A 27426-nucleotide genomic window follows, 5' to 3' on the forward strand; every position below is an offset into this window, starting at 1 on the left:
GCTGGCCTTCTGAAACAGTTCGGGTGAGGTTTTTTTGCCAGCAGAGATACTATTGCTTTTGTAGCCATGCTAAGGGGTATTCCTATGGCTCTAGAATGATACTCAGGAGACCTGAGATGAGTCTAAAGCAGCTTCCCTGGGTGGACATAAAAAAAAAAAAAGACAACAGTGTCTCCCAGTGCTTTGGTGATCACTCAAAAAAGTGAAGGTGAACAATCCTTCTACCATCCCCTGTGTCTGCCCACCTTATTTACTCAGATTTTAAGCTCTTTTGGCGAAAAGCGCCTCTTTCCAAACACAGTGAGGTCCATAGCATGACCTAGAACAAGGACTCTGCCTGCTCCCTTCAACTAAAACACCCGGTCACACAAGCCAATTCTCTGCAACCATTTCAAGTCATCTGAAGCCTTGGCATCTTCAACATTTCAGTAGAACATATCTTTAACTTTTAGGATTAATTATCAAACTACACTAAGCCAGATGGCTTGATAGAATTCCCTGAAGAATGAGACAACATGTGCAAAGGGGGCAGCATCTGTAACTTCATGAAAATGAAGTCTGAAAGAGCTATTTGTCAACTCCACTTTAAAGAGAAGATCTAGTCTGGAGTTCAGTAGCAGAATGGATTTCCTGCTCCTTTTGCACATCACCTTTTGCAGTGCCTTAAGAAAACTACAGGTTTTTGGAACACATGTTCCAAGCTTGACAATGGCAGACAGCCATTCCAAGACAGGGTCTCCGCTGCCTATCTTTATGAAGGCCGTCATGAGAGCACTCAGGAGTTTCATTTGCAATCAGTACTCACTTGTACTACATAATATTCAAATGCATTCTTCCACACATGGGTCTCAGCATCCTTTTAAAGCTTACAACCACATAAGACATTAAATTAAAGGCAAGAGGGAAGAGAGAAGGTGGGATTAAATTTTCCTCTGTGTTTGTAGAACACCTAGTACAGAGAGGTCCTACAGTGTGGATGAAACAATAGACCAACATTAAGTAGTAGTTAAAAATGCTCTTTACCTGCTGGAGGTTGACATCTGCATTCAGTAGCACCTCCACTGCAGATGATGGCATGGACACATTATGATGGAGGAAGTCTGAGAAAGTCTCATTGTCAGCCAGGAAATCCCGAAGTTTCAAGTCTGGAAAGCAACATTCTTGTCAGGGCAATGATGAAAGGAAACTCATGTGAGAGGTCTGAACAGGAAAATAAAGCTGACAAATGGGGGAGGGGGAAACTACACCAACCATAGTACAAAGGGAAAAGAGGAGCTGCTGGCAAATTGCTCAAAAACTTGGAAGCTTTCAGAGATGTCAATCCATGATGCCTGATCTCAATTAAAAAGAACAAAAGAACCTTTAAAAGCAACTCCTTTAACATCGTTACTTCAGCTCAGTTTGCACATACATATGCAGAAGCAACAAGGCACACTGAGCTGCTTCCCTACTCTTGAGTGAAACCTACTCCAGCATTAGCACTGCACAAAGATTCAGCTTCACTTAATCCCTTTGTTGTTACGAAACAACAAAGCTGGTGCATGGACCACTGAGGGATCTACTACCCTGTATTTTATTAATAGTAGATATAATCTACCATAAATTTCAAAGTCTGACATACGCAGACACACAATGTGATACATAATTGCACACAGGTCTAGCAAACAATCGGCAAAGTTTCTACAAATGCTTTTTTAATCACATTTTCTTTTTCAAAAGCTTCAACTTCTGAAGCCACTGGTGTTCCAGCTCTTGCCTTTGAAACGAATTTGTACCTCTGTTACAGCAGAGGAGAACCATCTGGAAATTATAAGCCTGGATCTTAGGCAACTGACCTTCACACTGTTTTGGGTTAGGGAGAATTCTATCTTTACAATAAGGAAAGCAGCCATGCCAGGAGGAGCTGAGAGAGAAAGTTTATACGGGTGAAGATACCCAGGCCCAGACAAGTTCAGCCAGCTAGGTGTCACACTGCTTTTCCTACTCTAGGAAGGGAGGATGCCCCAGCCCTCAGCAAACAGTAGAAAACAATGAGCCCTAAAGGGAAATAATGCAAGGGAGCCCGAAGCGTTTGCACCTTCCCCTTCCTATAGGGAACAGCTGTAACAGAACATCTGTGTTTTTCCCCATTTCCATGGTTTTGGCTTAGCTCAGCGGGTGATAGCCTCCAGAAAGCCCAGCCCTCATGTGAAAGCTGCTGGAGGAGCAGGGGGGCTGGCAGGCCTGCGGGTGCCACTTCTGCTTCCCGGGCTGCGCTTGGCAGAGCAGCCATCGATGAGAGGAAGCCACGCGCTCCGCTCTCGGGCACGAAGCACACGGGGTTACTGACGGTCGTTGCTCCCTCATCCACATATCCAGTTACAAACTCCCTCTTGCCTTTCTGTTCCACACGAAAAAGTAAATCGCCCTCCTCTGCTGAGGCAACACGGAGGTTACTTCGGGACGAAAGTTCCTCCCTCGCCCTCCTCTCTCCTCCCACAGCAGGACCACTCAGCAGTATGCTGTTTTTGACCACACCATGCAAACGCCCCACTGCACCCCAAAATGGACCACTAGCCACTGGGATAAAAGCTGAGAAAAGGAGACAGCTCCTGCAGTAACATAAGAACACCCTTTTGTTTCCAGCGGAGGCTGAAGCACCCTGCTTCGCTGCAACTGGAGGAAAAATTCCCCCCACCCTGATTCCTTGGTTACTTCCTAAATGCACTGAACTCCCTAAACACTTCTGCAGCTTGTTTATTTTTGGGTGAGATCATCTGCAGTTCAGAAACTTAGATGGACAAAGGGGTGGCTGGCTGCAGGCACACTGGCATGCAGAGATCAGATGTTTGCAAGCTTTTTCATGTAATCTGTTCCCTTTTAAAATATTTTTCAAGCTCTTCTTAAAGGGCCACACATCTTTTTCAAAATGTAACTGAACAGTAGTTCTGCTTTTCTGTTTCTTCATTGCTGCTTTGCTTTTGGGTTTGCCTAGGATTTTTTTTGTTTGAGGGTTTGGTTTGGGGTATTATTGCCATATGGAAGCAGGATTTTCTTGGTCAGGGGCATATTCTGTGAGTAATTGCAGGAAAGCAACCTGAGCTACACCAGGATTCCTGCTGACCTGTCTGTAATCACGATGGGGAGTAATAAAGAGCCTGTCATCTTCCAGGGCTGCAATTAACCAGCCCAGCATTAGCAGAGCATTTCTCACCTGCCGTTTTGTCATGCTGAGCATTTTCATACCTGCTCTGCAACAGAATTTGCTGAAAATCGAAGCTGCCTTCCAAGGCAACTGCTACAAATGTCCAAAGGAGTTTTCATCATCATTTGGGTGAAAACACAAAGGGAACAGAACATAAAGTCACCAAAACTGCCTGTGGGACAATGCTTGGCTTCCAGCCAGCTGGTCACAAACCCTTGCTCGCTGGTCATAACTGCTCGAGACCACGCATGGAATTTCTGTGAGACCAAGGGACTGAATCCCGACACCACAGTCCCACTGTAGTGCTCTAAGCAAATAGCCAGCCTTTCTCACCATGCATTTGTTACCCCATCTGGTCCTACTTCCAGCACTTGTGGCTCAGTGTCTTGTGCAATCCCTCTTAATGATGGAGGCATGCATAATGACTTGCACATGAAAAGCACCAAACACTGCAATCAGCCTAAATTCCTGCCCTAGATACTTCAAAAAGACAAGAACTAATAGAGGTTTCCTCTTGAAAGCAGCCATTTTCCTCCAAGAGTGCTTGCCACTACGGCATAAGGAAATACAAGAGCACTAGTTAAAAGAAGTCCTCCAAAAATAGAAAACAAAAGAAACACGCAAGTCTTGAAGGCTAATATCAATCTTGCCTAATAATGTAAACTTTTAGAATGGAAAAACACATTTTACAACCATAGGCCTACTACTGCAATATTTTCCTGCTGTAACAGCTCAGACACACTATCAAGTTACTTGAAAAATGTGAGGCAAAATATGTCAGCTCAAATGTAATTTAACTCATGCAACTTCTGTCACGCTTGAGGCTGACCAAGAGCACAGTTAAACTATTGCAAGCCGGCTAGCACAGAACAATGCAGCTGCAGCATCCAGACAGCGCATCAGAGAGATGTACTTTTGCTGACAAGGACATGCAGCCTCTCCTTCCCTCTCCCCTTCATCTTCAAGAGAAAACTAGGGGACCTGCATTCCCGCAGGCTCCCCTCACCACCACATGAAACCTCAGGTCCCAGCAACAAAGACAAACCCCAGGTACAAATGCGGAGATGAAGCTGAAGTCAAACTGAGCAGCCATGCTCAGAGACAGTCAATGGGATGAACGTCTGCAGAAGAAACACTGAGGTAGCTTGTCCTTATGGTAGACTACTTTTACAGATGCAATCTCACAAGACCAACAGCAGAGATCATAGTCAGAGGCTTTGCTTATAAACCATGCAAATAACCCTCAAATGCCAGCAGTCCCAGCAGGGTCTGAAATGCTGTTGTTCTGCTGAGCTCCAGTTCAGGCACTGTGCACAACAAAGCAGGAGATAGTCCCCATCCCCATGAAACAAGCAGAGAAGTCCACTTCCCATACAGGCCAGGGGAGAAAGATCCTCCCTATGGTCACATAAGGAAGTCTCCAGCACAACAGGGAGCTCCCAGAGCTGGAGGTCTTGTGCCTTAACCACAAAACCACCTTCCTCTCTCAAGTCACAGGTCAGGATTAGACAACCACACATGGCATAATTTCATGGACACTGACTTCATGAAAGGCACATCTGTCCTTTGTTTCCACACAGTTCAAACCCACCCTGGGGGCTGAATTCTGGGCATGGAAACTAGACACTCGCAACCTTCAGACTGCAGAACATCTCCTACAGGACCAACACTCTGTTTTAAGTCTTTATAAGATTTACATTTTCCTGACATCTCAACTTTTCCAGCACCTTTGTGCCTGAACACAGACTTAGGTCGGTCATTCCCTGCTTGAGAATCAAATTGTTGTGACAATAATAAATAAATATAAAACCTACTCAAGATACTGAAGACATCCACAAGAATTAACAAAGAAAAACAGAACCTCCATGCTTGCTACATTACTGATTAAATCAAACAGTAAAACAAAAATTGTTCATTAAAAAAAAAACACAAGTCAGTGTTATGTGGGGGTCTCCATTCCGTTCAGATCAGAACTGAAGCACTGATTGTGCAGTGAAGAAACTGTCCATAGTCTGCATGCTCTCCACAGCCAGAGATTTTTTTAATGTGCTCAGTCTAGAAACACATCCCCAGTTACTTTCACAAGCTCAAACTGTGGCTCAATGCAGGAAAAAGCAAAGGAAACCACAGCCAGGAACCAGTTTTAGTTTTTTGTTCTCCCTAAAGTGTGACCATGACAGGTCTCACAGTAAGCAGTAACCATTTCCAGCAGCACTGGGAAGATCCACAGACAAGTGGGGCAAAAAAGCCTCTAAGGACAATTTACAGAGCAAGACAGTTCCCCTCAAACGTCTATTCTTTCTCACTTCACTTAGAAGCATGGAGGGCTCATACCTTCCTCCAGAAACTTAATGGTGCAGTGTCTTTTAATTTTAAACAATAGGTTAGAAAGACAAAACCCCACGGAAATTGTGGCTACAGTTTTCATATCCTGAACACTAAAAATAAAATGCATACTAGTGGCATTTCAACATACCTCAGTCTACCGTAGACTACAGAGCTCACCAGGTCTGACTTCAATTTGTGGGGTTTCTGCCCAAAGGGTTTGTACCCACAGTCTACAATAAATCAAATTTTCAGCCAGTTTAAAGCTAACAAGCTCAGTGAAAACAATGTGAAGTCAAATCTATTGTTTACTGACCAGCTTCACATGCCGTAAGTTCCTACAAGGAACTGGGTGAAAGACGGGGGAGAAGGGGATTCATGCCGTAAGTTAATTCAGCAGCTAAGAAGAAAGCGGGGCATTCTGTCCTGTCTACAAACATGACAGTTTTTCTTTCACTCCCTCTTGATGGAACATGCAAGGCAGAAAACAATTACGTTATTTTCTGTATATCCACTGTAGTTGGAGGATTTGCTAGCCTTTGGCTAAGCCTGTATTCCTCACAGGCAAGCATCAAGGCAAAAGAGAAGCTGATGTTAAATTAATTATGAACTTTTATTTCTCATCACAGAGACTGCTTATAGGGCAACCCAGTCATTTTCATAACAGCAGCATTAAGGCATCACAGCAAGCTGAAATAGTAACAGGACAGGGCACGAGAAGCTTTAGCTTCGTTCTTTAAGAGTCAGCAGGTTTCCACAAGTGCCTGAAGCACGCAAGATAGACAAGTGGGTTTCCAACACAATGGAGTCAGAGGTCTCCACCAGTTAACAGAAAGACCAAAGTAGGGAAGAGTGGCAAGTGAGCAAATAACGCTTCTTCTTCTCCCTGCACAGAGTTCACATTCATCACTTCCAGTTCCCCACTCAGGTAAAACCATGCTTATGCAGCAGGGAAGGTGGGTGTGCAGCACTTCTGACACAGGCTCTCACATGAGAACAATAACTCGCACCAGTCTGATTGCACAGCTGGCTCTCAAGACTGTGCAACAGCACTCCGCAGCACCCAGGCAAGACTGGAGGACAAGGTCAAGATGCTCCATAGTTATACAGGCATGCTTCATCCTGGACATCACTAGTTCACTGGTCATACTCCCTGTAACAGGAGTTTTTGCAAGACAAAAGCAAATGAAGGGGCTGATTCATAGAAAAGAATCACAGAATCAGCTAGATTGGAAGAGACCTTCAAGATCATCAAATCCAACCCTTTATCCCAGGACTGCCAAGACCACTGCTAAACCATGTCACTAAGGTCCTACATGATTTTTGAACACTTCCAGGGACGGTGACTCCACCACTGCCTTGGGCAGCCTGTTCCAATGCCTGAGCACCCTCTCTGCGAAGAAATTGTTCCTAATATCCAAATCTAAACCTCCCCTGGTGCAGCTTGAAGCCATTACCTCTTGTCCTATCGCTTGGTACTTGGGAGAAGAGACTGACCCCCACCTCACTACAACTTCCTTTCAGGCAACCTGAAAGAGAGCAATAATGTTCCCCCTGAGCCTTCTCTTCTCCAGACTCAACACCCCCAGTTTCTTCAGCCATTCCTCATCACACACTTGTGCTCCAGGCCCTTCACCAGCTTTGGTGCCCTTTTGTGGACCTGCTCCAGCACCTCAATGTCTCTCTTGTAGTGAGAGGTCCAGAACTGAACACAGGATTCGAGGTACAGCCTCACCAGCGCCAAGTGCAGGGGGATGATCACTGCCCTGGCCCTCCTGGCCACAGGAAGCTGAGACTAAGAGCAGGAGATCTTCTCCTGTTACAGTATTGTACCCTACTGAGCCAATAACCCAGACCTGCAATGTGAAAAGCAAACCTTTCAGATAGGACAGTACTGAACAAGGGCGAGACAGCAAATTTTCATCTGCCTTCATTATATTCCTAACTTTGAACAAAACGTCTAGAAATTTTTTTTTTTTTTTGGGGGGGGGGGTGGGTGGGTTTTGTTTGTTTTTTTGTTTGTTTGTTTTTTTAAGAGCAATTACTATGCTTTTATTTTTCTTTTCCTGTGGGGCAGTCTTCCCCTATGTGTATTCCCACCTTCTGTGTGGTGAGAACAGCTCTCAAAGCTGCCTGCATCCCTACTGAAACTGGCAGGAGCTGATACTGAAGCAGTTGGACAGCCCTACCTAGGTTTGCTAACAAGAAATCAAACAGCTCAGCAGGCATGTTGTGCAGGATCTGCTAGTGTGAAAATACAAGCCTAATTTGCTCACAGTCTAAGTGCTGTTCCTTCTGCAGCCATGGCCTGACCTGTTTTTATGTCAGGCTACAGCTCTTTGCTCTCTGCTCTCTGCCTGCCTCTGCAGGCATTAGATAAGAACACCCATTTAACCAGAGATCATCATCTTCATGTATTTGGCATGCCAAATAGTGATGTGAGTAGAGGGAGGCAGCCTGGTGTCCATCCCCAGCAGCTAGGATCTCTCCTGGGAGAAAGGGTAATGACTGACCCAGGCCTTCCCTCTCATCTTGGGACTGCAATCACCGGAACCATCTCCATTCCTCTACAAGTCACCATTTTTACTTGGAAGAGCTTTAAAAAACAGTGGCCAGCACAGCCACTCTGGCAGAAAGCACAGCTGACACCTTATAGTGGTACACACACAAAAGACCAGTCCTTGGTTAGGTTTCTCTGGGGGTACGCTGGCTTCAAGGATGCAGAGCCCATTTAAGCCTGCTGAGATCCCACCTCCAACCTGCCTGGAAAGGCAGCAGCAAGCACAAGTCTCAGACCTCTCTCTGGGTAGTACTTTAACTCCCACATCCCATCAGGACCCTCCCCTGTATGACACACACAACAAACTCTGCATGAGAAAGCAAAGCCACAAGGCACCAACATGAAAGCCACCGGCTGGTCACCCACTGCCTGCAGAACTTCGGTCTAGGAAGGGGCACACCCAGCCACCTCCCTAGGCTCAGTGTAACACCATGATAGAGATATTCTTGTGTCTTCCCTGGCTGCAAGCCAAGTTCTGTTATCTGTACAGACAACTGTGAAATTCAGCTTGCCAATGGAAAAAAAAAAAACAAAACACACCAAAAAAAAAACAACCCAAAATTATTCTAGCAGTGCAAAAAATGAAGCCGTTTTAAAGAAAACATCCTAAGTATCTTCACTGTATTGCTTTAAGAAGCAAATGCCAAGCAGAGCTCCAAATTGCATAGCAGTTATAATTGGTTGAAAATTCTCCTGCTAATTTTCACAAAATAAGGACAAACTGCAAAATTCTTGGCCTTCAAATTGGCTTGTTAGCCACAAAGATGACATAACTCAGGTATGACCTGACACAATACTTAATCACTGCAGCAAATTATTTTCTGGAGTGGTATACAGAACACGTTCAGGGCTGGTACAGGCTATGGAGAAGGTCTGTAAAGGTCAAACCCAGCTCAGAGAAAGAAAAGTGCTTCTGAAGAGGCAGAAAGTAAGTGTTTGCTGTTAAGACTGGATTTTGCCTGCACTAGGAACATTATGCCCTAGCTAATACACAGATTTTAGATGTGTCAAAACATCAACTCAGACACAGTAAGATACAGTGAAAGAATTAATTGGAAGACAGACTGGAAAACAAATGCCATGGCCACATCCATCCACATACCCCTATTCTAATGGCAAACACTGTTGTGAGCATACAAGGAATGACATTACGGTATTAAAAAGTATGGAGCTAAGCAGAAATTGAAAGTTTGAGCTGTGACCATGGAAAACCCTGTCCAGAATTCCTTGTACTTGAGCAAGTGACCTTAAATTCAGTGGAAATTCAAGTCACAAGAAAAAGCAGGGCTGGACATTTTAATCAAATGACCATTACTAACAGAAGGGTTTTCATGAGCTGGCGACGTGAGCTTGAATCTGGTATACTGCTGGCTCAAACACAAACAGGAAACACCTATATCAGAACCATTTCAAGCCCCCAATCAAGCAGGCAGAATCATCCCAGCAGTACCATGCCACTCTAAACTTATCACAGCACCAGCTACCCAGTGTGAAAGGCTTCCCCCATGACACTGGTATGGGTAGTGATGAGCCTCTAGCAAAATGGCAGGCAGAGCTGCCCAGGACCAAAGCACCCTGACTCCTCCACTTACTTGTTCTGCCTTACACACAAAGACCGATGAGAAAAACCCATCCCTCCCTTGGGTGTGAAGCCTCACCCTGCCATGGCTCCCCTCCTCTCACTTGCACAAATTCAGGGTACTTCACATCTGACTTACTTTAGATATCAAGTCTGCAGTCAGCAGACCATAGTGGCTCTTGCTTCCCCTACATTCAGGAAGACCTTTCACTTCTGGATTTAGTGCCAAGTCTAATGCCCTTAATCTAGCACACAACAGCAGAAGCCACCTCCAGAACAAAGGGTCAAACCAAGAGTTTAGGGCAACCTTTGCAACTGTTCAGCCCCTTCACTAGTATAAATCAGACTGTTGAGCAACACCACTTCAGAACAGTTAAAAAAACTTTCCCAGTCTTTGGGAAACACTGAAAAGCAGATGCTCAGTAGATATGATTACCCAAAGTCATGTACAGTCTGGCCTAGAGATCACATCGCTTGTACCCTCAGTGTGACAGTATACTGCTTTTCACATTGGGATGCTCCCACCAGTCCCTGCTTTAACAGTCTGAAGAGCTCATCCTTCTGGTTGGTGTTCTTCTGGACTGTCAATATACTAACCATTCCTTCCATTCAGTAGTGACATAACTTGCTGGCTGAAAATACACCTCAGAGTACTTGTACCCATATCAGTGTCCACTGCGTTTTACACAGAGGACAGAAACATTATTAGTAGACACAGAAAACATCAGCGCCTGTTGTTGCTTTAGGAACCTGATCCTCTGTACCAGTGTCCCAAAGCAGTGCAAATACCCTCAAGAAAATTGAGCGTGCACTGCTGGAGTGGTCTTCTGCGTTATTTATCTGGATGCATTGGTAAAATTCTTTGTACTTTCTTCAGGTAGCAGCAAGAGGAAACAAGAAAAGGAAGGAAAGACGCCAAAGTAGGTGAAGAAACTTGGGGTCTTACAGGCCTACTCCATTGTGTTGATTTCTGATCTATAGCTTTGCAGCACACTGTCCACCACCTCCTGGGTAGTGGGCAAGTATGTGAACAGAGCAGGGTAGTAGGATAGGTGTGCAGGCATAACTGACAGCTGCTGACCATGTTGTAACACAGCTGTGCCTTCGCTACAAGGAAAGTTGTTGGGACAACACACTTCCATGTGTGGTTCTTTACATCTAGTCTCAAGTGGTAAAGCTGTTGGTGGGTTGTGGGTTTTTTTCCCTACTGTTCTGAAGTAGTGTTTTGTTCAGTATAAAACAGCTGCTGCATTCCTAAGCAGCCAGTTGGCACAAGTCAGAACAAGCACTTAGACTTGAGGTATTGCTATTTGCAGTAAGCTGTCTTTGTCCCATCAGCAAATCCCCTTCTGGCATATGTGTATGCTCAGTGAACCTCAGGTATGGTCCTGTTATGTTTCAAATGCAATTGCTAAATAGATGAAAAAAATATTCAGAGAAGGGACCCTCTGAGATAGTAATAGTTCATACTTAAGTTCTGCCTGGCTACAGTCATGCAAACCTGCCAGTGTCAAGCAAAAATGCATTTAAAGACTACTGCAGGTAGTATTTGCCTCTGAAAAGGCAAGAGGAATAAAAAGAATAGAAAAGAATAAAATAAAACAACACAAGCCACAGGAAAGGATTTTTCGTTAAAATCCCTTAAAAGAGACCTTTAATGCACATCCTTAGAACAAAACTTAAATTAGACAAGGAAGGAAACTGGCCATTTACAGAGGGTGTGTCACAGGTAAGACTGACATGTCCTCCACCTACAGGGGATTAGTGCTGCCCAGTCAGCATAGCAAATATAAGGTGACATCTTCAGCTAATAGGTGAGCTGCATTCCACTGAATTTTCAAAGCAACACCAATTTTTCATGAACAGACTATTTTATGCCATAGCATAAGGAATATGTAGTTTTAACAATCTCAGTTAATTATTAACAGTTAATACATAAAAAATATGGGGTTTGGGTTTTTGGTTTTTTTGTTTTTTTATTCTGCAGTTTTTTTGTTCAATTTCAATGGATTTTTCCAGAATTTTGGAAAGAAAAGCATATGCAAAGTATGATGTAAGCATGTAACCTGAACTAAAAATACATCTGAAACAAGACGTGACTGCTACCAGATAAAACATGGTAACACCAGAAAGAAGCCTAGGGGTGGACATGAAGAATGCTGCAGGTTATTGAAGCTGCAAATTGTAGGAACAAGTGGTAGAATATGTTGTTTGATTTTAGCCAGGATCTTGGCATTAGCGCTGACTTATTTTGCAACCAAAAATATGTAAATAAAACAGCATCTGTTTCTCATGAAAATGGCTGCCTACAAAAATTGAACTTTAATGGATTAAAAAAAAACAACCCAAAACTTTGAATCAACATCAACAGTATTTCAAAACCATCACCTTTTATTGCAGGCTGATTACACTGAAACCTGCCACATCCTACTGTGTTTCAGAATGAGGGCTCCAGTTCCTTGGCAGCTATTGTTCGTTTCTCAAGAGCGCTGTAAAAATTAGGTAGTGTTCATAATGCACAACGAAGATGAAAATGTATTATTACTAGAGAAGGCTCCAGAGCTGAACATTAACTTGTCAAAGCTGAATATTAAGAGATACAGGAGGTCAGATTCAAATTAGGCACCCTAGCCTTAGCACCAAGTCGGATAAAGGAGCAGACAGGGCTTTTTCTAACTGTGGCAATTTCATAATCACCAGTCCCATGAGAGCTCAGCCCCATGGAAGTCCCCCAAGAAAGCTGAACTTTGCACCAGATGACAGTGGTGCAAATTTCCTATGGGACTGCTAACACCAAGCTCGATGTGAAGAGCCTCTATCCTGCTCTCACCCTGCCTCAGACTGTAGCTCAAATAAATCACGTGCAATCTTCCACAAATCAGGCAATTTGTTGAGAATGAGATTAGAAGTCATTGAGAAAAAAATCCAGAAATTGTGTCAGAGTGGAGAAGAGCAAATAAATGCAAACTGGAGTTAACACTGAGCGTAAATTTTCAGCAACATAATGCTGGTATTAGCAAGCTGTACTGACAAGGTGGCACACAAAAAGGAGATAATAGGAGAGTGTGAAAAGTATAATTGTTTACTTAACACTCTCAATTTTATTTGCTGGTTCAAACTAGAAGTCAGTGTTGACAGAACAGGCTGAAGAGCTTTAGGAGACTAGAGAAAGAACCAAAAAATTTTTAATACTGTCCTGCTTCTGCAGCAGATGCTAATATTACTTATACACTAACAAGCGCATGAAGTAATTCTTGTTTTCTTTACCACTGTGCCTTTATCTAGACAATTAACAGCAAGATAAGGATGGTGCCTTTAAGGTACAGTGATTTGGTATCAGTTGGAATAGCTTTGTTGCTAATTGTAGATATGGGCCCTGCTGGCTTCCCAGCATGCAGGCAAACCATTAGCTGGCACGAGGTCTTAAAGTAACCAAATTGCCAGTGCAGCCCTTCACCAGCACAGTCCAATGTTGACGACATGCTTGTGATTCTCCTCATGTTTTTTAAATAGGGTTCATAGTCTTCTGTAATAGAATTCTCATAAATTCTCAACCTTCTGTCACCTAGTATAGTACAGACACTGCAGCAAGGTCAGATTTAACATAACACTGCATGAGTTTTTTTTCAATTCCACTTTCAAAGGGATTTCAGTCTTTGCCTCCCAAATCCATACCTAGGATCGTAGCTGCCATAATTCTAAGCCTGTCACTTCAAAAGCATCTCAGCAAAAAGAAAGCTCAGACCAAAACCAGGACGTAAGTCCAGTTCTGCAGCATCAGAAGACACATTACAGGCACTTCAGATGCAGATTACACTCTGTTTACCCACTTCAACCTCTAAGCAAAGTCATGCAATAACAATGCTATTACAGATAAAGAAAGCTCTGAAAGTTCATGGGCAGCCCCATGGGAAACAAATATGATTCTCCTGGTAATAGATTTAATGCTGCAGCAGACCTTTGTGACTAAACCTCTATCAACATCATTTTATTACTTCAATCTCACTTCTGGCTTTGAAGTATTAAGGAAAGCAGAAGTAGTCTTTACTGAAGGTGCTAACTATGCAAATGTGTAATTCAGCAAATATCATGCCACCTTACTAATAAAAGCAAAACACAACCTGAGACCCACAGTGCCATAAGAAATCTTCTCTACCCTTGCATATCTCTTCACTATCAGCCTCCCAGTTTCAGTTTAGGACAATAAAAAATAATGGTCCCACTGGATTCCCACAGAGCCTGTTGTAGTAAAAGACCTTTCAGGAATGTTTTGTAAAGGTTTTTCTAGAAGATTTGCAGTCACCCACGCAATTTCCATTCACATACCAGAACAACCCTAAACCAAATCTAAGGAGTCTCAAGTCTGTGCCTGTTCAGTGACCCAGTGATTTAAATAAAAAAATAATTAGGCAAATATAGGAAAATTGCCATGAGTACCTGAATCTCCTACCTGCCTGACCAATTTTGCACAATGCAAGTACCTAGTATTGGGAACTTGTTCTACTTGCTCTGTCCCTGACAGATCGCATCTGACCAAAGCGGAAGTCACACGGGCTCCTCTTCTTGGCTGGATGCTTTGGGCTGGGAAGCAGCATCAGCCAGGAGTGCCATGGGGAGTTCTGCCGAGGGCTAACACAAAGTGCTGAAAATCACGAAGTAAAGCAGCCTTCCTGCCCCCCCCTTCGAGTCGAGATCTCTCTACCAGTACCACAAGGCAGCATTTTTTGGGACCATTTTCCCAGCCTCAAGGACCGAGAAGGATATTGTGTGTCACCGTGGGGTGCTACATCAGAGAGCCCAGCCGTATATTTATGTGCAGCCATGCAATGGCAGGAATGCCACTCTGCAGCGCCTGGTGTCTGCAGGTGTTTCCGGGGGTGAAGGCCAACTGTACACACGGCTTATTAGTCCTCATTCTAGCCTGGCTGGTTTTTGCTAGAATCCTTCCCCAGACAAGTCAGGGAGGAAGCCACCTTAATTAGGGAGAAGTAGGCAGATATAAGGATCCATTTGATCGTTTAGCTTGAGGGCATGGGGTCATTTTTGTTAGGAAGAAGACACTGGGGAGGGAGTCAGCTATCATCACCTTAACATCATCTAGGTAAAACATCCTGTTTTCATGAGCATGTTCATAATCATACAGCAGCACACATGACACCAGAAAGCCTGTCCCAAGGTTACTCTTCAGCCTAAGCTCCTCATCATCCTTTATGTGTTAAATAAAAGTAGCACTATTAGCAATGACCAGAGAGGCTACAAACTCCTTCAGTCCCAACATTTGTCTGTACAGCAGGGTGCAACATCAGCAGAGAATGCTAGGTAGCTGGAGTTCCTTCTAAACCACAAGCAATACTAATCCAGCAAACAACTGGGAAAAGCAGGACATGCGGAACAATAGCCTGAGAACTGATGCAATTTTAGGTGATGTTTGTTTCCCTCTGCCTATTTCATTGCTCCACTTTTGTTTAGTTGGATTGGTTTCAAGGAAAATAGAAACATGCCCTTTGGGATCACTGAAAACTAAGAGCAATGAAGTAAATAACCAGCTAGACTGGCTGATACGTGCAACAGTTAGCAACAACCAAAGAAGGTGGCTTTAATTTTAACCTGTTGATTTATTACCCCATGGCACTGCAGAACAAAGTATTGGGGAGCCCTGTAGAGAGAAGGAAGAAAAATAGTGTGCCATAGCCAACAGTAAGCTGTATCTCCACCTTTCAAAACAGGAAGAAAGCTTGTTTCTTGCAAACACTATCTCCTGCCAAAATGGCATTGAAGCCAGTGACAAATCTAGTGCCTGCAAGCAGCGAGTTAAACCTACTTGCAGGTGGCAATCCCAGCAGCCATGTCATGCTCTTGGAAGTGCCATCACCAAGGTCTTTGACTCTGTGTTCTGGCTTGTACTCTGACTTATCATGACTTTTGAAGACCTTGGTGACATCTCTGGACAGAGATGTAACACGCATTGGGAAGGAAAGGGCACCTGGCACCTGCCTGCAAAATTGATTGTGTTAAGGTATGTGTGTGCCTGCACGTAGATTTCACTGCTCAAGGCTTGCTGAACGTGGCCACAGGACAGCAGCACCCATACAGCATGATAACTGCCTGTGCTGAACAACCTCACACCACCCATTAGTACTTCACCCTGGCTAGAAAATGTGCTACGTGAAGCAAGGGTGGGCTGTTCCGTATTGGTAACACATTCCTGTCTCTCCGACAGAGAGCTCTTGTCAAGCTCAGAGCAGCAGAGAACAGGAGACACTCCTCAAGCCCCAGGACAAACAATCCTGTTATGAGCAACTACCTCCCATCTCATCAAAAGGTGACTGAGACATAAAGCCTATCGGCATGAGTGCACAGCACTGCCTTAACAAAATCTTAGTGTCCCAACTTGTCTTTAACCAAGACACTGACTTGCAGGCACCACTGTGTAATCACCCTGCCCATCTGCTGCAAGTCTCCCTTCTGCAGGGTTCAGCATATGCCTAATTTCAAATCAAGCAATATTAACTGTTGCACCTTGAACACTGGTTTATGAGGGCTGTTTTAAAGAAGCTTGAAATGAAAGGACTTAGGCAGATTTAAACGTCTGAAACTAAATACAGACATGCATGCTTTGAATGACTAGCATTAGAACAAAATCTATACCACAGCTCTAATCTGCTTGCTAGTGGAAGATCACATCCTGAAGCCTGTTTCAAAGCCAGGAGGCAGCCATGGGAAGCATACATGGGAGCAGGACATCACACCAGAATGAGGGTATGAGGGAGCTGCAGAGACTCCACAAATAGGGAGCATAAAACATACAGGGAAGCATGAGCTGCAAAGCTGCATCTGTCTGGACCACATGGCTTCAGGTGCAGGCCAGAGCTGGGACAAAGGTGATATTACAAATGTTTCCAATTATTAGCTGATAAGGTAATCAGCCTTCCTGCTAATTGGCAAAACACATGTATAAAAGCAGTGCTTTCAGATTTGGAGGTGCGCTTATATCTGACGTCTACTCCTACTGTCATCTTACATTTCCAGCCACTAGAGAAACCACTGGAGAAAATACCCCTGAAACTGAAACATCTAAGCATCTCTCAGACCTCACTGTATACAATAGTTGAAGGCTTGACCTGTAGTTCCTTTCTTTGCACAGGAATTAAGCACTGCTAAGCACAAATACACAAGTACTTGTAAGAACAGAATATGATGCTTTATGCATGATGTCAGAGAATGAATCAGCAGCCAAGTAGTGGGCAGCAAGGACCCTCAAGATGGAGGCTTTGTGTAAATGAGCATATAATGAAAAGGACAAACAGGCTTTGTTCCCTATAAGCCTTACCAACAATGGGCATTCTGTCACTCTAATGGAGAGATCTGATTTTTTTATTACACATTTGAAATGTTTTATTATAGAAATACAATCTTTGATGACTGAGTCTGAGGCATATTTCTGCAGCCAGTCTGGTAGTCTTTATAGTATAGAGAAACATGAGCCTTCTGACTTTCAACTTCTACAATACTCTATGCAAGATGCTTCTTGGAATCACTCCTCCCACTCAAACCTTCCCAGCAATGAGAGTTTCAGCTTATGGCTTTGATAAGTTTTCTTGTAAATGCCCATGCCTGACGTTCACTGCATGTTTCAATAAAGAACACCAGTATCTACTCTCTTTGGAAGAGTCCACTTGCAGGTACTACTGCAGGCATGAAGTGTAAAATCCAGTAACAACAATATATGTCATTCTGACAAATCAAGATCTCCATGAAGAAAACAGCATTAAACCTCTCCTTTGGAAATAATAATCTTAGCTCACTTTGGCTGTGTTCATTATGTGTCCATTTCTGTGCAAACTGTTCGTTCTGCATGTTCTCCCCTTTAAATTGCTGCATATTTGGGTAAAAGCATGACAATGCCATTTAAACGAGGGGAACCTGGCACTATGGGTATTTAGGCCAGCAAGGAAGGGAGTAACTTATCTGTAAATGAAAGCATAAGCTTATGTTCAAAAAGTCAGTAGACCACAGTATCACCTGCAGATATGATCACATCAGGATTCTGCACAGCTCTGAAGAGGGGAGAGAAAGGTTATATATCCAAGCCAAATCCCTTGCACAATTTGTGTCTGTGCCTACATCCAGCACACATCTGCCCACCTGACACTAGCAATACAGATTATTTCAAAATGACCCACAATGTACTGAGCAGCACACGAAAGGATGTAAAAAACCTATCTCTGCTTTAAAAGCATGCTCAGGCCACATCAGACATTAAACTATTCACATCACACCAGGTCAGATACTTTTGCTTCTGGAGCCTGCCTAAGCCAGGACAAATGAAGAGAGCTCAGAAGAACTCTCACAACTGCAAAGCCAGGGACAGCTTTCATGAAATGCTGAAGTACCACTACATTCAAAGAGCTCCATGTGCCTGGATAGAGACTCCATGTGCCTGGATAGAGATTGTAGGTGAAGACGCTTGGTAGCTGTGTTCCCATCTCTATTTCCCTGGTGTTCTAAACCATTACTTTCCATCCTTTCCAGTGAACACATGCAGCATTAACACAGCAGCCAAGAGGAATAACCTTTCAGAGAAGAGTACCCCAAAAAATTCTAACAAGTTGCCATGTCAGAGAGACCCAGCAATAACATGAGAACGGCCACATTTCCTGAGACTTGGCAGAGCTGCTTCATGTCCCAGCTCTGCTGCAAGATTCCTAAGTGATCTCACCCTGGTCACTTATTCATCTGCACGAGACAGGAAGGCACTCCAGAGCTTCCCGTGCAAGCTAAAAGTGGGAGTATTCTCATTTCTTATGGCAAATGGAGCTGTGTGAGCCCCAGGGACAAAACATTTTCTTTTGGACTCTGCCCTTCAAAATTCTGCCAGACCATAGCAGAGATTGAAGCATCCTTCATCAAACACTTATACAGAATAAAAAAAAAAAAAAACAACAACAAAACAACAAAAAAAAACAAACAAACAAAAAGGAAATAGAGACTTCATTCTCTGATAATTATCAGCTCTGAGTTTGTAAACTGCTCTTCTGCATCTGTGTTCTTCCAGCACACTTCTCTCTGGCGCTCAGGGGGCAGAGCAGTACATTGTGGCTATATTGTGTTGGCTGCTTCACTGGCAAAGTAGGAAAATAACTAGTGTTTTCCAAAAAGATACACTGCCTGGACTCCTTTGAGAGAGGCAGCATTTTAACTGACTTCAGTAGGCGGAACATGGTAATTTCACATCCAAAAAAGCTGCTATTCTTGGCATTACAGACCATCCCTTTTCTCTTCTGCTGAAGAAGCTAAAGGGCACACAAAGCTCTGACACAAGAGAAGCTTAAGGTACTTCTGCAGGACTGGAAAGGGTTTTGTAAGCTGTAAATTCTAACTGTGCATGTTCCCATTGCAGTACATTTCAGAAGTTTACACACATGCAGAATTAACCAGAGCAGAAATGCCAGATGTAGGTGGCTCTTTTTACATGCCGTTACCTGCGCCAGAGGAATTTCCAAACTTGCGCAGTTTTCCCAGGACCTTCTGGACATCCCGTATGCTCGTATCCTGTTGGCTGTACAAAAGCAACCTCTTGGCATCTGAGAACAGGCGGGAAACACTGGTGACAGGAAAACACAAAAACAACCAGCAGCCGTCAGCTCTCTGAGCCAGCATCCATAGATACCATTTCACATCCCAGTTCCAAACTTCAGTCCCTTCCAGTTACGCCACTGCCCTCTCCAGTACAATGAGCCCTTTCTTTAGTGACCACGCCAAGATGATCAAAGGAGCCCAGTAAATGATGGCTGCTAATGCAAGGTCAAATAAAGTTACATCAGGAAAACCTCCATGCATTTGAAAGCATTTACTTAAGACGGGGATGGAGAGGGCCTCTTGCTGCCTGTGAACTGCTTCCCCTTAGCAGCACAGTAATTAAAATATGTTCTTGCTCCTTTCAAATGCTCCTACAAGTTGCAGACACATTTTACCCTGCATTAAGCCTAGCTGGCCTAGCAGTATGAGTGCAGCAAGCAAGGCAGGATGTGAGGAAGCTGGCCATAAATTGAGCTTTCTGCAACACATTAGCAGGCAATAAGTGACAGATGTTAGGGAGTATCCCCCTGATTTGCTCTTTAACAGCCTTGATCTACACTGTCCATCTCAGAGGTTCATTAACCAAGGAAAGAGGCCCTCTGGAAAAAGCAACTCATGTCTTGCCTTTTTATGGGCCAAATTCTGAGCAACTGATAAGAGAATGGACTTAGTCCTCACCCAGAGGTAAAACGGAGCTTTTCATTCACCAAGAGCTTCAACTGCTTGGACTCAGGGACACTGCACACGTACCAGCTGCCTGCTAAGCCCCCCTGAACTTGGTAGCAAGCTTGGTACTTCAGTGGCAACAGGAACAGCAAAACCCTCGACAGTGTAACCTTACATAGCTAGCTGGCAACTTCCAGTTATCCCTTCTCCATGTGTTCCTCTAAGAACAGAGCTGAGGAAGAAGCAGGCAGACTCACATAGAGGCATTGAAGTTCCCAACGATACCAGGGGATTCCCCAGGAGTTGGGTAGCGGAAACAAGGGTTGTTGGCGTTGCAGATGATCCCCTGTATCCACGGCAAGGTTCCTGCTGAAGGCATAGCTTTGTTTGGGAAGTGACCTAGAACAGAAACACAAGACTTAGCAGACAGAAACACAGGATACAAGCCACTACTACACAGCATTGCATTTGAGGGGCAGTGCTAATCCTGTGCTGGTTGTTGCCCCAAATGGCTTGTAAGAGAGCAGAACAGCCAACAGTAAGGGCTGAGCTCATGTTAAATTCCCCACACTGTTCTAGCCTCCTCCACTGAAAACCTACAACTTGCTCAGCCTATAGGAGAAGCTCTTTGCTAGTGTCATCTTTGCAGCAGTGCTTTCAGCCACACTGACTGGGATATAGCACTTTTTGATCAGGGATGTCCAACAGCAGGCAACTCCAATGCCTGGCAGTGGTGAGCACATGCACACGTCCGTTCCGACCTGCTGTGCTCCTCCAGATTGCACGCTTAAATAACACAAGGATTTGGCTTGAGGCCACTTGGACAACCCCCGGTCAGAGTCTGGGCTCTGAATACACCTAATATTTCTATTCAGTCCTTTTGATTTTCAAAAATCAGCCCACCTCAATTGCACATACTGTAAACACCAAGCAAAGTGTTGTTGTAAAATTTGCTCTTTACTGAGCAAAGGCTCAGTGAATGTGGGGTGGGTGCCTACAATTGTTTCCCTAACCATGTCATTGCTGTCCCATACTAGCTTGATTTCCAGTCAGTATTAAAACTTCAGATTTCCTTAAACATTCAGGCATCTGCCCGCCATATTTCAAATCTTTATGCTGAAGTGTGACTCTTGCTGCTAAAGACCTACTTAAATCATAGCCCAGATTTTATGTCCTGTTTACGTTCTGCATTCCGGTTAAGAATTAAAGCAGTAACAAACTGCTTGTGGCCAGTATGCCACTTAGGCACTTCTGAATCCCTTAACCTCCAGCAATGGGGAAAGAAAGGCTTCCCTTGCACCTTATACAAGCTGTCAGGCTGCTTTCCACAAATGAGCTCACTTCTTCAACCCCACACAAGGGAGGGGAGCACAGAGGAAAGTTATGCCCCTTCCTCACTATCTCTCACAGCTACTCAAAGCAGTTGCTCAAGGCTTTGACCAAGCGATGCACATTGTCTCCTCTGGTGCCCACCTTGCCCTCACAGCATGCCTGCAATCAAATGGCAGGGGCGGCTCCCTACCTCCACAGCCACAATGGACATACCAAAGCCACAGGAGGAATAGAGGTCAAAGCCGACAAATTACAGCAAGGCTGATTAATGTAGAAGGCTGAAAGAAAGCAGGGAGGGTATCAACCCTCCAATGGAGAAAGACAGAAACTCTGTCCAGGAGAAAGGTGAAGGAACCAAAGGTTCATTGTTTCCAGTACCCAGGGGACTGTCCCTAAGTTCTGTGTTTAAAATAGGAAAGCTATTTACTTGAGCTCTCTGGCTTTTGTTTCATTTTGCTCTTATTCTTCTTGGCTGAGGGGCTTGGGGGTAGGGAGAAGAGGGAAAATGCTACAACTTTCAGATTCTTTTTGTAACGTATCGAAGAGAATCACCACCTCTTTACTTCATGTCTTTTATTTTAGATGGTGAAGAACTCAAACTACTAAAAGCAGTACAAAAGAAGAGCACAGATGAAGAATTCAAGGTAGTTTTTCTACATACAGTGATGCATGTAACAGCATTTTCTTGAGGAGTAAAGCAGGAATCTGCCAGTTTTAAGTCAGATGAGTTACACAGAAAACAGTGTCACAGCACACCATATTCAGTTATGTTGCTGCAAACATCTGGCTTTTCAGAGGAGACCAAAGTCACTTTTTGCCGGATTTATTTCCCCCAAATGAAGTGCGTTTTGAATGCTTTAAAAGGTCACAGGAACAGAAAAGTCAAGCTGTACAAAACACAAGTCAGCAATCTTGTGCAATAGCAATTGAAGATTGCAAGACTGCAAGATGTGGACTGCACTAGAGCAAGCTGATAGAAATAAAAAGTCCTGACTGGAAACTTTGCCCATAGAAACAACCCAATCCTTGGGCTCCTCAAGCAAGAGGAGAGAACTGAAAATCTTTCCTATTTGTTGAAAAAGACAATACCATTAAAATACTGAGGCTGTCTGGAGAATATAAAACAGTTGCATGCAGCTCTGTTATTGCTATCATCAGGTGTTTACCTGCAACTGATTTCATAACAGCACACAGCACTGCCATGACATATAACATTCCTTGTCTCCCTTAAGGCATCCACCAGGTTGCCACACAGTTCAGCATGAACTCAAGGTTTCTGTCTACCTCTGCTCACAGCTCGGAAAAAAAATGTTCCACTATACAACACATCTGTATCTGTCAGCGTATAAATGAGTGTTCAGTGAAATCAATCCAGACTTAAACGAAATTTAGTTACCTTTTCTCAGAAGCTTTTTGAAAAATTGAGTTGTTAAAAAAAGTGACTTAAAAAGTTACCAGATGCCATACGCTGTACAGTTCCTAATGTCATAATAGGGAAAAGGCAGACAAAACCACTTCAGTCAACATAAATGGGAAGGAAAAAGGGCTGCAGGTGACTCAAAACTCTGCACCAGGGTGCCAGAGCAAATGATTACTAGGAGGCTAATGACTAAAAGCCCAGTCTAAACAGCTCTACTAAAAGGCAGCTCTTGCTAGGTTTGACTTTATATACATCACTGCAAGGTCTAAAACAAATAACCATTGAGGCTGCTAGTTATTTATACCAGCTGAGTAAACTGCTTATTACTTTTCTTGCTTCAATTCAGCTCCATATTACAGGTGTCTCTCCTAATACCACCATAACATTCAGTCAGAAAAGACAACTTAAATGTCATGCAGCAAAGCATAAGATTTAATTTAGGGAAGCTTCAATTACACTGCCAACGACTGTAGAAAGTGAGTTAAGCAGTACATGGACCAGCAGTGTCCAAAGTGTAATGGCAAACTGCACACATTAACACTTCAGCTTTTGAAAGGATCCTTGACAGCCTAGCAAGCTGTCATAAAGAACTACAGGGTAAGTGCTGCAAGAGCCAGTTCTTTACCTATTTTAAGGATGAAACACTTCAGGATGTCCTCCAAAGTCAGGTTATGCTGACCCTTAAGCCTTCCTTTCAGTAATCAGGAGAAGGAAAGATAAAGAAAGAGCTCTTCCATAGTCAGCTAATTGCAGTATCAGGCTGTCATCAACCACAGTAACATGTTGCAAATAAACAAGTCACACGTCCTAAATCAAGTGGCCACCATCACAGAGGTCAAAAAATCATTATTCTCAGAGCAAGAATGAAAACCTTCTTTGAAAGAAAAGCTGGAATGTGCCCATTTTAAAAGGTAAAGAAAAAAGTGGAATAGCTTTTCCCCCCAACTGTACGACTGCTGAATCTACTGAATGCAGAACTGACAGTATAATGGTTAGAAAGAATGGAATTGCTCTTGTGCTCTTTAATGTGTTACATTAACACACATTACTGCCTGAAAATGAGATTGCTTTCTTACAGACCTGAACACTTCTTTCTTTTTATGCTAAGTCACATACAGGCCAACAATGAGAAGTAAGACTGGGTTCTATGCCGGTTTTACAGACTTGCCAGAATTCTACAGCAAATTCTCAGCTAATACATTATACATGTTAAAGAAAAGAGAAACGTCAAGAAAACCATCCAGAATGTGTATAATTTGGAGCAAGATTAACATGTCAGAACACACTGCAGTCCCCAGGGTGGAAGGAAAGGAATCATTAAAACTTCTCTAGAGATTTGTGAATGAAGTACACAATCACTGCCCCCCTGCTCTTTGTGTCTTGCCAGCTGCATTATTACCTTTTAACTACGAAACAACCACCATTCTGGGGTACAGCTGCTGTGTTTGGTACTTACATTCATGCTGCTCGTAGGGCGGATATGAAAGTCTTACAGAGATCAAGATGAAGAAGATAAACAGAGGCCAGGCAACTTCAATCAGCAGCTGGAACTGGAAAAAAACAAAGAAAATATTAAGACATCATATTCAAAATACAGGACAGAAGAGAGTTACCAGGACAATCTGCTTGTAAGTCAGGACAGTAGTGCAAGTACTGCTTCGCTTCACATTGCCTATGCATTCCAGAACCAAGAGGTTTGTTCCTCCAGCTCCAGAGGATAATCTGCAAAGAATTACAGACTTTTCTCATTGATATGTGCCAGTTATTGGACTAAATTGGATGTGCTTAAGGGCTATTTCTGGCCTTTTGTAGTTCTTTTTGTTCCCCGACTAAAAGAAACTTTCTAGTGCATCTTCCAAAACTGAGCTGGATTTTGGCCTCATATTTTAGAAGAAGTAGGAAGAAATTGCATCCCGTTCTCACAGTAAAGCATTGAGATTCTACACCCTAATATATCAGGCACAGGAACTGTGCCAGTGCACAGCTATGCCAAATCTTCCCATTTCAGTGCTGCGCAAGTATATTGGTATCAGGAAGGCAGAGCTACTAAAATTAAGCTTATACTTTGTTTCTGATTTGTTTTAGTACACATTTGTTCGCAAACATAAGCACTGACTGGTTCAGGGTACCTACAGACAGGCAATGAGTGTCAGGTAGGGATGAAAAACTCAGTTATTTAGAGGGACAAGACAAGAATGTAAGAAAGGTCTGCTATTAAATGGAGAGCACTTTTTCAGACAGGAAATTGAAGCACAAAAAAATTCACTAAGATGTGCTGCATCCCATGGAAGCATGTGGACAAAACAATACTTCAGCCTACAGCTTCTGAGACACAAGCTGAGGTTTCGCAGGCTTGAGCTTCACCAACCATACCCCTCAGTTCCCACTGCAGAAAGGCTGCCTAAACATATATTTTAGGCAAGCCATGAGACAAAGGAAACGGAAAGCTTTTAATGCTGCTACTTTTGTTTTTCCTCCTTTGGGAGAAGGAAACCCGAGCATTTTCTCAGTCAGGTAAAGAGAAAACTTTTCACCTTCTTTCCTGGAAAACCCCATCTTTTCTAATATAATGCCTACATCATTCTTATTACAAGACAGATAGGGTAAGACCTGCACCCCAGTGGGATACAGAATCCCTGCAAACATGTTTTCCCATGTTACACCATTAACAGCTAAAATTAAGCTCTTGACACTCAGCACAAGACACTCCATGCAAACTTTGAGATAAGACTTCTAGGTCACTGTCATACCTCAAAAAAAATCTCATACTGTAATAACAGCACATTAAATCAAATTACAGCAAATGCCACTTGATCCATCTAAGATGGCTCTTCACAGACACCCTTAATGGCTGACATCCAACCAATAGCAATCCTATCTGGAAGACATAAGAATTGAGCATCAGAGTTTCCCAGGCACACCTGGTAACAGTGCCAGGCTCTCTAGGATGAGTCTAGGATACTGTTTTCATGCACATACTGTATGACAACTGGATAAGACACACTAAAAATGATGCCAGGCAGATGCCTCATTATCTTTGGTTTCTGTTTGTACAATAAACAATGTAGTGGCGGCACAAATATAGCCATCAACAGTCACAGCCTGCTTCCTTCTGCCCTAAACAGTAGTCTGGCTCCCAGAGGCAGATGCTTAGAGCTAGGGCACTGAGAACTTGTCTATTCCTTCCCTTTTCAGGATCCCTTCACAGCTGCTGCCAGAATGGCATAGCAGAGCTTTTCCTCCTCCTGACACAAAAGTGGCTGTGAAACCAGGACAAGTCATTTTCTTCTCCAGCTTCAATGCCCATGCTTTGGCACACATCACAGCCCTCTGCCACTCTGGCTGTAGGGAAGAAGCATGCAATTGCTACTACACTGTTTGGGGAAGAGTGGCATCAGCTGGGCTTGTGGAGGCTTTTCAGGATGATCAAGACAGATAGCCTCTCACAGTCTTGCTGCTGCCACAGAATCAGTGAGGAGATGCTGCCCTTGCGATCAAGCCCTGGCTTGCTCAGAGAAGCATCAGCCCCAGTGATACCACACTGGGGTGGGCAGTAGTGTCCAAACAGCCCTGTTGTTGAAGCAGTAGCCTGTCCAACTGCACACATAGCTCCTCAAAAGAGAAGCTCCTCAAAATCATGCCTGATTATGGTTAATTACACAAACATGAAGGTAACCACATGCCTCTGCACACGTATGTCTAAATTCAGACTGACAGGCTCAGGGGAAGACAGAGAAAGAAGGGATGCAGCTTGGACTCACTGAGCTGCACCTTCACAGCTGAAGACTTAAAGCTTCATGGCAGCCATTGAAATGCCCTTAGTGAGAGACAGCTGGCAACTACTGTACCAGAGTCTTGCATGGGGTCAACCTCAGTGTCTCAGCAGCATTTCAATAGTTTAGACTCCCTGGCTAGCCTCTTGTGCTGTTCAACAAAAACTGAATTCTCTTGCTTTGCTCCTAAAGGTCAGTATGTTCCTTCCCTAACACTTCCTGACCTTCCTGTGACAGCATTTTTCATCCACTGTGGCCTTTACAGAGGAAGGAAGACAGAGATACTGAAGGGGACATGTCCCGCTCAGGTTCATACTAAGTAGATACTGGAAATTAAGTGTCCTTTCATGATGAAACTGCTAGACCAGCCTGGGAAAAACAGTGAAATTATATTCAAATCTCCAACCCCTCTGCCACTCCTGCTCCATCTGAAGCTGGAAGAACATCCTATTTGCACTGGGCAGGTGAATCCAGAGGCAGCCAAGCGCAAACTGCTCCTGATTTTACTGAGGCTAGTCCCTGAAGTATGCCAAATTTATACCAGTTGGCTGATGACACAGGATGCCATTAAATATTGAGATCTACCCTGTGTCAACAGGAAATCCGTTGAGCAAGAACTAACCAAACTATCACCCCATCTCACCGTCAACCACACTCATCACCTTTGTGGCCCAGTTTCAGTGCAGGGGACTATCAGCAGCTGACCAGTGTCTCCGCGCAAGTTCCAGTCCTCTCCTCCTTCTCAAGACAGCAGGGAGAATACATGTTTTTATGCAGTGAACCCCAAACATGACTTTGTTTCTTCCTCTGCCTCTGTAAACTCCTTCCCCCACACTCCAATGCCGTTGGAAGTTATCCAGTACAAAGTAACACTTCGAATTGCACACGTCAGGGTGAGCTTTGAACCCCAGCTTTCGCAACGCAGCCCAAACTCACAGCAACCAAGGCAGAGGGTTCGGTGGGAAGCAAAGGCTAGCCCACACTTCTTGTGGGAAGAAGGGTAAGGAT

At 43.8% G+C, this 27426-nt stretch overlaps 1 protein-coding gene across 4 annotated transcripts in view; it reads right to left on the reverse strand.

Annotated features, from left to right (window-relative positions):
- Positions 1–27426, reverse strand: part of ABCA1 (ATP binding cassette subfamily A member 1) — a 97526-nt gene that overhangs the window by 48560 nt on the left and 21540 nt on the right. For all 4 annotated transcript variants that reach the window (XM_062609809.1, XM_062609805.1, XM_062609806.1 and 1 more), the window contains 4 exons: positions 24102–24195; positions 20151–20292; positions 19131–19252; positions 1024–1145 (listed from right to left, as the gene is read on the reverse strand). In XM_062609809.1, the coding sequence (XP_062465793.1) occupies positions 1024–1145; positions 19131–19252; positions 20151–20292; positions 24102–24195 (480 nt within the window). The remainder of the gene's footprint in view (positions 1–1023; positions 1146–19130; positions 19253–20150; positions 20293–24101; positions 24196–27426) is intronic.

This window comes from Pezoporus occidentalis, unplaced genomic scaffold, assembly GCF_034315485.1.
Source record: "Pezoporus occidentalis ecotype Australia unplaced genomic scaffold, CSIRO_AGI_Poc_V1 ctg140, whole genome shotgun sequence".
NCBI lineage: Eukaryota > Metazoa > Chordata > Aves > Psittaciformes > Psittacidae > Pezoporus > Pezoporus occidentalis.